This window comes from Etheostoma cragini, chromosome 11 (genome assembly GCF_013103735.1).
Source record: "Etheostoma cragini isolate CJK2018 chromosome 11, CSU_Ecrag_1.0, whole genome shotgun sequence".
NCBI lineage: Eukaryota > Metazoa > Chordata > Actinopteri > Perciformes > Percidae > Etheostoma > Etheostoma cragini.
The window spans coordinates 9,330,560-9,343,274 of NC_048417.1; the positions used below are offsets into that span (position 1 = coordinate 9,330,560).

General features: G+C 40.0%; 2 protein-coding genes across 3 annotated transcripts in view; one reads left to right on the top strand and one right to left on the bottom strand.

Moving 5' to 3' along the window:
- The window catches only part of si:dkey-83m22.7 (uncharacterized protein CFAP97D1), a 14,409-nt gene extending 8,031 nt beyond the window's left edge, over nucleotides 1–6,378 (bottom strand). Inside the window, exon 1 of the mRNA XM_034884984.1 lies at nucleotides 6,255–6,378. The gene's annotated coding sequence lies outside the window, so the exon portion shown is untranslated. The remainder of the gene's footprint in view (nucleotides 1–6,254) is intronic.
- Nucleotides 4,477–12,715, top strand: part of fgf14 (fibroblast growth factor 14) — a 100,166-nt gene continuing 91,927 nt past the window's right edge. The window contains exon 1 of one of the 2 annotated variants that reach the window (XM_034884988.1): nucleotides 4,477–5,371. In XM_034884988.1, coding sequence (XP_034740879.1) covers nucleotides 5,164–5,371 — 208 coding nt within the window. In that variant the 5' untranslated portion in view covers nucleotides 4,477–5,163. The remainder of the gene's footprint in view (nucleotides 5,372–12,715) is intronic. The other variant, XM_034884985.1, reaches the window with a different exon arrangement.

Here is a 12,715-nt window from a genome sequence, read left to right on the forward strand (position 1 = left end):
ATATAAATAAACAAACTAGCAATGAATCACTGCTATTAAAAAAATCATAACAAAAGAAAGATTTTACTTAAAAATAGATGTGTTAAAATCACAGAAGGCCCAAACTAAACTAAAGCAGCAGAAGAGAGCTCAGACAGGTTCAAATGAAAAGTGTTTCCCTGAACAGGAAGCGGATGTGTTGATTGTGACAATTCACACTGGACAGAAAACTACCAGAGAGATGATCATAAAAGGGTTTGATGTGAGTTTGCCTTGCGCCCCATTAAAACACCCGCGAGTGTGAGTATGTATTGCTTCTGGTTAGATAAAGGCGTGGGGAAAAAGGCCAGAGGAAGGGCAGCGCCAATGCCAAACACTGCTTGGCCGGAGAGTGACCACGGTAGCATTCATTACTAATGTCAACCCTTCCTCATGCTTTGGGTGACTACCCAGTCAAGGCACTTCTTGCCTCGCCCCAAGGTGAAACTGAGAACATTCCATCTTCATTTATATTTCAACCACATGATTTTGTGACAGATGTCTCTAAATATAGACAATACTTGTTTATAATTATTTGTCAGAGGAACAGAAAATGCGAGAACGAAGTTGAATTGAGCACCAACAGATTCATTAAGTAAAATTCAATGCAAACTTGATTATATCTACAACTCCTACTAATGTTTCTGAACTGAGTTTATTGAACATAATACCATAATGAAATAATGTGGCCCAAAAACTAATACAGCACAAGACATTTCAGGATGAAAAGGGGAGACTCTTGCTGGGCAATCTGTTAATGATGATATGACAACATAACTGAATCCTTACTTCGGTGACAGCAGCAGTAAGTGTATGTTTTTGTAAAGCCACAGTATGACTCCATGAAGTGCTGAGTCATATTTTTCTTTGTCATACATATATGTTTCTATACTGTCTATACAAAGGCGGCTTTGTCACTCACATCAAAGACAGATGAAAGGTAAAATGATACTGCATAAAGACACATGCCTGAATATTATTATGTGGCTATGACACCGTGCTTTACATCCTGGTGGATGGATTTAAGACTGCATGAATAACACAATATATGAATTGGATGGGGGCCGACTTGCTATACCGTGGAGGGTGCATGAATCCTCACTGGGCCGTTGCCAATGCCCTTATCTCTTTGCAACAATGAATTTTGTTGGTCACAATGGATTTTAAAGAGGAGTATGTTATTATGTGCGTGGGATTCCTCAATTTGTTCTATTGGTCTAGTGCCCTATTAGTCACAATGTGGGTGCACTGACCCTTTGAGTTGGAATAAAAAACTCTGGTCATGACTTGGTTCACAGCAGCTGTTCATTTGCTAGTGAACACTTGCTCCAAGCAATGCCAAACAAAGATCCCGCTCCTCTGATTGGTAGATGCCTTGGATGCGGGCATGCTGGGTGAAGAAGAAATCCCCATTTGTATTTCCCTATCAATTTCTAGATTTCTGCTTATCAAACTTTTACATTAATGACATAATGTCACAAATAATTAAATTGTTAAATATGTTTCATTGTATTACAAAAATACTATTTACGCATCAGTACACTGCCTTGCTGCCCATGCACAGTTTGCCCCTCTCCCTGCACTGCTTTAAATCAAGAATCAGAAATAGCTTCATTTTCATAGTGATCCACAGTACTGTCCAACATTATAGGATGTAAATTATTTCAAGAACTTACATCCAGAGTGTTTCTTCAGCAAAATCCTAAGATTTGGCAACTGGAACTGTGGCACCTTTCAGGCTTATTTATTTATACCTTTAATCATTAATTTAATTAGGAGCAAACACACACACACACACCAAAAAATAAAAAGGAAGCTTTTTGGAATATCTACTCCTTTCTTGTTAGGGTACTGGCTATTGACATATGTAGACATTTCTGACTTAAACTTACTAATTAATAATGATAAATACTCACCTTCAGTCTCATCCAAAACAAATTACTGTACATATTCAAATGGATTTCTGTCTCTTAAATGTTACATAGCAAATATAAAAGGGGCAGTTTATCCTAATAACAAATATACTATGCATGTGCAGATAATGGCAAATCAGTCCAAATACCGAAATGAAAATACCTATTTAAATATTCTTATACTTTTACCATTAGAATTTATATGAATCCCTCCATATATTTCCAAATGACAACACTCATGCTGTTCATGCAATCTTCACACTCCCCCATGTGTGAGCCTTTTTAAATGTGTAAAGTAAAACCACAGAGATCATGAGTAAAACTGGAACCAGACCGTTTATCTCTGTGCATTTTAAATCAAGTGCTTTCTCCCCCTCAGGAGAAAAGAGGCTGGTAAAAACTCACAAGGGAGCCACTTCCTGCCAGCCATAGCCTGTGCAATCAAAAAGAAGTATTCTAATGATCCCTGACAAAACTGTCAGACAATATCCCCTAGGGTGCGATGATACTTCACATTACAGTAGACAGATCGATAGGAAGGACGACATGAGAGGCCTCTGCAGAGGGAGAGATCTGGAGAGCCTGCAGTGCACTGATCCTACTTGCACTGATTCCCCAATGAGTCCATTTGACCTTGCAGGACATCAGGCAGCAGACATGTAAATTCTTTAAGTAGCTTAAATAACTAAATTCACCCCTTGTCTAAGGCGATGCGTGTGGGTGTACAGTATATGGGTTAGCAGGTACACAACATGTGCTCTATCAGTAATTGGAAAATTGACCACAACCTCTTAAAATCAATAAAACATTCTTAACAGTTGGCCTTTAAACAGTGACACAGCAAAATTATAATGCAGGGTAAAGAAAGTCAATCAGGAAACATTTCAAAGTGGCCCACATCCCTGAGGAACCAGTTATCACAGACAACTGACAAGACCTGGGCGCCACAAAACTAGGTCATTAAAGTGGATTAATGCTGTAATTCAGAGATGAACACACAAAACAACCCCACTAATGAACCCCTCCAGTCTCTCGTCAAGCTTCCTGTGCTGTGGCTAATATTGTTTACACAAACCTCTGCTTTCGCTCACTCAATGTTACAGCGGATAAAATGAGATTTTGATTATAACTCCCGCACGCAGAGTTCAACAGTACCTTCTTCGACTGTACATCTGTCGTGTTTGGGGCGCTACATGTTTTACAACATAAGAGTATCACATGTCAAAGTGATACATGTTTCATACTTGCTGGTTATGAAGGTAACGTGGAAAATGGAAAGATCAATGAAGTGATCTACTGCAACAATGTTTCCTTATGAGTATGGATCAATCTTATTCCCTGAACTCATATTTATAACAAATCACAATTTAAGCAAGAAGTTAAATCTCTGACTTACACATTTAAAATTTACAGGAAAGAAGGAGAAAAATAGTACTTCTAAATAAGTCATTTATTCTTGCTGGGGCCATAAGGCTGGTCATTTGTATTCTTTGTATTGCAGCATTACAAAGATGGCTTACTGGCAAACAGTATCTAACACCTGTGAGTGGGGTCAACACTATATTGAGCAACTAATGTGTCCATTACAAACACTGGCAGGCAAACTGACTTCTGTCACTTGTGCTGGGAATGAGTAAAGCTGACAGATGACTAAATCCTCAATGTGAAGTATGAAAAAGCATCCAATCTGTGTGTGTCTGGAGGCAAAGTTCAGTCTTTCCACAAAAGACCAACAATTTGTCTCTCCCCAACCCCTGCCTGATGAGGGCAGGTTTAATCAGGAGAGAACAATGTCTTCTTCTACCTTCTGTGATGGAAAACCTTTAAATCCTTGGAGAAACGTACTCATGCAGTGGAAACAGTCGTCATGAGCAACACTATATGGCCCCTTGTCCTCAGGGATGAAATAACAAAATGGAGCGAGTGAATGTAAACACATGATAAAACATCTAAATGTTTTGTCAAACAAATGCTAAATAATGTTCTGAAATCTGTACCCTGCCATTATTCTATATTTTGTAGAAAACTATATTGTGGTTTAAAGTTGCTAAAGCAATACTCCATGTATTCACTTTTTTTTTTTTTTTTTTTTTTTTTTTTTTAAATCTGCAGATAACATTGCATTCAATTCATTCAGCCAGCTGAAATTTAGTGATCTGTTGCAGTACCCTAAATGCTTCTCTGCAGCCCTGTTTCAGTAATACTGATGACTTGCCACAAGCACAGGGAAGCATCCCCACCAACCTATCACAGGTGAGTCTTAACACCTGTGACTAATTCCTTTTTTAACATCCATCTGGATGCACACAGCTACAGCAACTTAAGAACTGCGAGCAAAGAAATGACACGTCAAATAGAAATGGTATAAAGATGAAGGCTGTAGATGTAGACTCTTTACCGTGCATACAATTCACCTCATCGACACTGTCATTTCCAGGAAATGAAGCTGAAACGGCTTGGGACGATAGTCCCAGTCGGATCATAAGAGAGCATCACTGAAATGACGGCGCAGAAACCACGTGTTTACGTAATGGAAAGCCAATCTTTCAATTTAACCCCTCCTCCCCGTCTATTTCTAACAGAGGTCCGACGTTGAAGGAAATTCGTGCAAATGTTTGTACAGGCGCACCGTACTTTTGGAGATGCCATTGCGGGGTGCTGAAAAAGCTTGAGGAAAATACCCCACAAAAGGGAAGAAACAGACACTCCAGGAATCACGGACACACACACACCAAGAACCCAAACCTGGCTTTAACAGAAACGTTGCAGTGTGGGACTACAAGAAATGAAAACTGAGGTTGGTGTTATCTGACCTCGCCAAACCAGCTGGTTTAAAGGAGAAACGAATTGGACTTGATCCGGCAATGTGGTGTTTTGTTGGGGCTATCATTGCAGCAGTCTGTGCATAGGATGCATCCTCCCTTGGCTTTTGATGCTGTGCAGATCCACCCTCCTCTCCTCAGAGTGATGAACTAATAGGCAATGATTTTCTCCTCGGAAATACACCGTGTTTTACTGTTTTCACGTTAGTTGTGTTTGTTTACTGGCGGCCCGTCTCCTCCCGGTGCGACACATGCAATTTCCAGAGTATATTTTCTATTATCGACTAGTTGAGGAGCCATCCTTTTAACACCAGAAGAAGAAAACACATCATTAATACGAAGTCTGTTAGATACTGAATCTTTTGCCACGTGAATGAAAACGCATAGGACTTGGATATACCTATTTTTCTATGGTACAATTGGTAGCCTTGTCCTGGAGAACTGATCCAATTGTGTTATTATGCAACCGCAAGGATCTCATCTATATCTGGGTGTTTAAGCCACTGGATTGTTCTTCGCCCAAATCAATGTGGTTTCTTTGGAACATTTTCAGCAAAGGAACGCATATGCTGCAGTGTCTTTGTGGCAAGAGTCTTAAGAAAACCAAGAATCCAAGTGGTAAGCTCATCACCATTATCCCTACACTCCTCCGTTTCGCTGTGAACCGGCGTTGTGCGCGCGAGCGTTTGGATCTGCGTTATTCGTTGGTTGGTTTGTTTGTAATAGGGATAGATCTGCAATCATATGTATACAGCGAGTGGCTCATGCAGAGGCTCTGGGAGCGGGAACAACTTATTCAGTGCATACTATCGGCGAGCCCAGGTTTGGGGACGCGCAGCGCACAGTCACACAAAAAGACCCCCCTGCATCACCACGGCACCATGATCTCCTAACTTTTTAAATAGCTCTCTCTCTCTCGCTCTCTTTCATGCGCGAGCACGTACACACACTGATAATGTTATTTCCGTGGATAAAATCCACGCACAGTTATTGTGTCTAACGTGATTGCCCCTAACCAGATTATTCCATTCTCGGGTTTACTGCAGCAGCATATTCCCCCTCTGCAACACCACTTCTCGATTTTATGGGCTAGGGCTATACTCGCTGTTTTCAGTAGGCGGAAAAAACGGAATATTCTTTCATGACTATCCCTTGGCTGTTGCAGGCCAATATTGAAAATGCGGGCCTGGCAAAATATAATTTTATAAACACTGGAGTTGATCTTGTGTTGAAGTCAGCAGCTCTGCTGCGAATATGACATATAGGAACTGCGCTCCACTGCACGAATGCAAATCCTGTACTTGAGCACATCCTTTTGATTTTTTTAAAAACTTTTTTTATATAAATGCCATGCACGCTTTCAGTATATGGTATTAATCAACAGTTAGTTATAGTGTGTATTAACTGTAACATTGTAGAGCTTCAGTGAGCAAAGGGTGTTTAACAGGCTGTTGTAGAAAGAGAGCCCGGTGGACAGCATGTAGTGCAGGCTACTTGTTACCTCATGTTGTGGGTTTAAAGATGATGTGCTCAGCAGCAGTAGGCTACAGTTTCTCGACACTGCAACTGCAGTAGTAGATCATCATCATCATCATCATCATAGCGGGACCATGACCGTACTGACACTGCAGGAGTATAGCGTCAAACATTGTTTACTATCAACTACAAACCATTTTATTTTGAATACTAATGATTTATGAATGACTGTCGAACCATAGTCAACCCCCGTGTATGCCTTCCATATAGCAATCTTTTTATTTTTTTGTGTTTTATATTGATGAGCAACGTTGCACGTCACAGTCACACGTACGTCAATAAACATTAACGTTAGCTGTTTTTCCTCATAGACGAACGCTACAATTAAGCTCGGTTTTGGAAAAGAAGGTCGTTTGACAACACTTACCGCGAATTTGTAGTCTCACAAGACCCTCCTGAACCTCGGGGACGAGCTAACGTTACCACAAAAAGACTTTGAAAATAGTTTATACGTTTCAAATGTAGGCCTAGCGTTAGCGTTATCGTAGCAGGAAGTGACATGTTCTTCGTGAAAATTATACCTCCGTGATCTCGCCTCGTAGAAGCACCAACAATGGGAATATCCTACTTTATATACAGATGTATGTACAAAACATAAACAATACTTTTTAATATAATATTTTGCTAGTGCATTAAGTAATTTTTTGTAGCAGGCTAGGCAAGGAGAGAAGCTATGCCATTTCCGGCTGCCATGTTTAGTTTGAGCAGCGTCTAATACATGGTTCCGACTTGGAAAGAGTTCTAAAATTGTGTACCAAACACAATTTGGTTTTGTTCCTATAATGTTTGAAAAAGGACACTTAAGAAGCTGGACATTTATCTCAAACTGTGGTAAGTGTTGTCACACAATCTGAGTATTTTTGGACAAAGCTTGACTTGTTTATCTTGGCAAATTTATGAATTGTAGAAATGCGGAATACATGACAGACCCAATCTGGAAATTGGCCACAGTAATCCCTGGGGTCATAACTGACTGACTGCTGCTCAGTGGAAAAGCTGCAGAAAAGGCACTATAACTTCCCTAATTGATGCTCAACACCATGCAGCCAATCGATCAAAGCATAGACTCACTGTCAGGTGTCTGAGATTTGAAGCCATGTCCCTTACAAAGTGAAGGTAGCCCGTGTTTTCCTGGAAGCTCACTATTGAATTATCATAAACTGATGGTCTGGCCATAATTGTCAGGGTTTGTGCTGAAGCAGCAGGTAGAGTCAGTAGTTTATTGGGGAATGTAGGGCCAAGATGCAGACTGTGTTGGTGGGGTGCTGTCTGTTTTCTTATAACTAATACGGCTGCCTGATTAAATGTACGCTATCAAACAAATCACACAACAGATTTGTTGTTGCATAGGCTCCTCAAACAACCTCAGAGTATTTTCTACTAGTACCTTTGTCATAGTATGAAAGATAATCCTCTGTGTGGTCCTCTTTCAGCAGAGGCAGTTGTTTCCAGTATAGTTCTCACTAGGCCCAAGCTGCAAAGGCCTAGATATAGTGCTCCAGCTCTTTGACTGTATTTTTAGTAACACAACATAGCCTAACTGAGAGAACAAAGATTAAGCCAACTGGGCTGTATCAATAAGACTGTCAGTCTTTCTAATTATAGAAACATGTGTCTTATAAGTCACATTATCTGTATCTCTTTCCACACACAAACTTAAAGCAAACTTAGGCTAAGTTACTGTATAACTGTGCATCTGAAGAGGTTAAAAGTTGTTTGGATTAACCAAGCGTCTCCTGGTCCAACCGATGGCACCTGCTTTTTTGCCTATTGTGGGTTATTTTTAACCTCGGGACGTGTTCTTTTGTTATTTTCTACCAGTGTATCTGTTGCTAGTATGGGGTCATACTTTTGGAAAGTTTGTTCATAGGTGCTTATGATTACATGGTACGTGAGCACATATGTTCTTCTAAACCGAGAGCTGAAGTCTGAGCTGGATCAGAGCTACCATTGTTGTAGATGTAAACATGGGAAAGTAAAGCTACAGGATAATGTTAATTATGTCAAATACTTGTGGCTTAACAATTAGGTGATTTATAAAAACAACATGCTTTTAGTTTGTGAGCCTTAAATATCTTCTCAACGTCATAGTAGACAATTTCACTTTTCTGATGTTTCTGTTTAGAGTTGAAAGCCCATTATCTTTTAAGGTCTGTTTGCATCCTTTTTTAATTTCCCTCACATTGTGAAATTCATTTGACACTGTTTTCTTACTCAATGTACAGAAATGGGGGAAGAATACAAAATCACTATGGTTTTTAAACTAAGTTGTAATGCATTTGTCTCAGCTGTTTTGATGCACATGCATGGAAATTTAGCACATTTGATATGGAAGCCAGATGCCATGAATGCAGTGTTTTTGTGTAGCAATGGTTAGGCTATGATATTGACATTGTATTTTTTTTAAATGATTTTTCCCTTCCGAGTCATTCACACTCTAGAAACTGTCCCTTTTTATGTAAGCTAAACCACCAAGATATGTTGCATTCTGATGCAAATGAACAAGCTGGTTCAAAGTTGTAGCACACAACAGAACAACTTACTTTTTTTTAATTCGATATAACAATTTACCATCATGTAAAGACTGCACATCCAGCCTTTTAGTCACTAGGCTGTGACAGTTAATAGTAGTCACTGTTACAGCAACATTATTATTTTATACGTGGTAGATTGTCCATGGGGTTGGTTGTCTGGTACAACTATTGCCGGCCAACCCCTAATGTCCCTAGTCCAATGTCCATGTGCATTGGTACATGTCTCAGAGTGAACATACTTCATTAAGTCAATTAAGAGATGAACTAGCTGAGTGGAAGGGATGGAGATGCAATAAGTTTCACCCTGCAGCATGTAGTGTTGGTGATTGGGCAAATGACCACATAGATATCCTCTTAAAACTTGAGTTGGTCATATGGCTATGATAAATGGCAGGGGACTAATAAGGGCATTTGGTGGTTAACGTTGGAGGAAAAAGTAATGTCATGGACTGCCACATGTAATAAAGTCAGTAGATGGGTGCTCACTGACATTTTTTGGGCTTTAAAGTTTTGCACAGCGTTGTCTTCCATGTAGAAGACAAGCCAGGTTGCCGAAAGGGCAAATTTTGAGCAAATGTGTTAAGTCAGTAGGTGGCTTCTTCAGAGTAGCACAGCAGCAGCTCATTGAAAGCAGAGTGACAGTACAGGTCACAAAACAACCGGGCGTACACGTAATGATGGTTCATAGCATCTCAAGTGAAACTCAACTTTATTGTGTGTGACAAAGCCAGGAGACGGAACCAAAGCTTCCGCACTGTAATGCTATTGCTCTGGTTTGTTTCATGGGTATACTGGAGCTTTAGCCCTAAGCTCTAGCTTTAACTCACTCTCATTAAGCAGTGACCCAAGATAATTAATGAGTCTCTGACATAGCCAACCACCCATACTGATGTTGGGAGACTATATTCTTTTACTGGTGCTAAAAACTCAACTACAACTAAAAAGTTTTGATTGGTGGCACATAAACCATTTAGAGATAAGAGCTATGGATGTAAATGTTTGTCTCATAAAATTAAAAAAAACATTGCATAAGCTATAAACTGTAGTTAACAGGTTCATGACTAGGCCAGTTATAATTTAAAGAACAATGACTGCACCAGAATATTGAAAGACACCTTAAGATGCATATCCATGTGTCTAAATGCTGTTTGCTGTCATATCAAGTTCCTGCATTTCTCTGTATTTATTTCTGTGCACTGTTCTTTGTTGACCAGAGACTTCTATAGTATAATCCGAAATTACATATGCATTTTAATAACTCAGATTATGTTGCTGGTGTCTTTTCTCCACCTAGCCTGATAACCTCAGAGCAATAAATCTCAAAATCAGCTTTTTGCAAAATCCTGCCTTTTTTAAGAATTTTAAGGGTTTTTCCGTGGCCAAAATATGCTTTGATTATTGTTACATTTAATTTGTATTACATACTGACACTAGTTTAGTTTGTGGTAACAAAGAAACAACAGTGTAATTACAGGGGGTGGGTAAGATTGAAACAACATTTGAAGGGTTAAACACTGCACAACGGTTTGAATTACCATAAGGGATTTAAACTCTAAATCTAGAAAGTAATAACAGCGGCAATTACTTTTATATTTTGTCGTGACGATCATGTGGTAAACCCCAATAACTGAAATGACTTTGCATTACGGCAAAAGTTAAACCAGCATAACAGTTTTTGCAGTTTGCACCATCACGGCAAAGTGTTGGGATAGGTGAGAAGAATTGAGCAATAACTCTTACAATTGGAATCACAGCAGGGTTAGCTATAAATATCCTCCAACTACCGCAAAATGTTAGGTGTCATACAGACACATTGCAGTGAGTTTTTAAATGGTTAAATTTAAATGGTTTGTATTTAAAGTGAATTCTTGCTGTAAAGCACTTTGATGGAAAGCATTCTATAAATAAATGTTTTATTATTAAATGGCAGTAGCATTTCTGATAATAGGCCTGTGCATGAACCAGCTTTTGAAGGGGAAACCGTGAAATGGATCTATTCTCTCATAAGTTTGAGGATGGATAACATCTTTAATTTGTCTGATACTTTGTTTAACATTTGTTAGTTGTACTCAGTGCAGGCAAACAAGCTAAAATGAAAATGCATTGATGCAGTCTATATTGACGTCTTTCATCGTACATATTACCCTTTTGAAAATAAACATCAGTGAGTAGTTGCCTGGCTCCGCCCTCCTATGTACAACCGCATAATTTTTACTTTTCGTCAGTACTACGTCTGGGTTTGCAGTACATCCGCATGTTTTCTCCGGTCAAATCTTTACCGGTCCAATTAGTGAACAGAGGGAATGGCTAGGAACGATGACGCTGAGGTTGTGCGCTAGTTTGAGTTGTAGTTCCGTAATGGCGGTGGAGACAGGCATTACAACCAGCTGACCCAACATGTGACTTAATTAGTTTTGATTAGGTGAGCAAGAGGTCAGCAGCACTGGAGCCCCCCAGGGCACAGTGCTGGCCCCTCTTCTCTTCACCCTGTACACCTCGGATTTTTGTTACAACTCGGCGCTGTGTCACATACAGAAGTACGCAGATGACACAGCCATCGTTGGGTGTATCGGGGGGACAGGGAGGAGGAGGATCGGAGTCCGGTGGGGGACTTTGCTCTCTGTTCTCGCAGTAACTGCCTACAGCTCAACATCTCTGTTGTTGACTTATGGAGGTCCAGACCAAGACCACGACCAGTCCTGCTAGAGGGAGTTGAGGTGGAGGCAGTTAAATCATACAAATACCTTGGGCTGTGGCTGGACAACAAACTGAACTAGACAACACACACCAGCCACCTGTATAGGAAGACACAAAGCAGGCTGTACTTCCTGAGGAGACTGCACTCTTTTAACATCTACAGCAAACTGCTGTGGATGTTTTACCAGTCTGTGGTCACCAGTGTCTTCTTCTACAGTGGGGTGTGCTGGGGGTTGGCTTATCGAAGAAGGACACCTCCCGGCTGGATAAACAGATCAGGCGGGCCGGCTGTGTGGTCGGCATGAAGCTGGACTCACTGGTGACGGTGGCAGAGAGGAGGACACTGGACAAACTGCTGGACATTACTGACTATGCCAGCCACCCCCTGCACGCCGTCATCAGCACCCAGAGGTGCCTGTTCAGTGGAAGGCTGCTTCTTCCCAAGTGTCGGACCAACAGACTCAAGGACTCCTTTGTCCCTCATGCCATCAGGGTCTACAACTCCTCACTCGGGGGAGGAGAAAATAGGGCGGAGAGGACAATAAATAAATACATACATACATACATACATACATACATACATACAGTAATACCTGTTCACTTTAACACTGGACTCAACACTGACACTTTTATAATAATTTATGGTCTTTTTTGTCTTTATTTGACGAATGTTATTATTATTTTGTTGTCTTTATACTGTCTTTTTTTATTTTTATTTTTTTATTGCTAAAACTGCTGCTGGAATTTTCAATTTTCTCGCGGTAGTCATCCCAAAAGGATCAGACACAAGCCTAAGACACTTAACCCCTAGTTGCTCCAGAGGTGTGAAACCTCTGACATACAGTAAATAGAAATTGCAAGTTGCTTTGACCATTAATGTAAAGGTCTAAAAAGCCTAATACCCCTACTCATGACTCAATTAAGAGAACAGTTTCATACAGGTATTTAACTGAGAAAAACAATCAGTGGAAGCAACAGTTTAATATATACAAACCTACCACAAACAAAAAGAACATTACCCTACACCTTCATAAAACCTGCTGCAATAGAGAGAACGCAGAGCTTTTTATTTTTAATTTTTTTATATTATAGGAAGGATATATATATATATATATAATACGTGCAACAGTTTCACATTCAAGGAATTTGAGCCATCGTTAATATAAAAATATTGATTATAGCAAACTTTAAATCC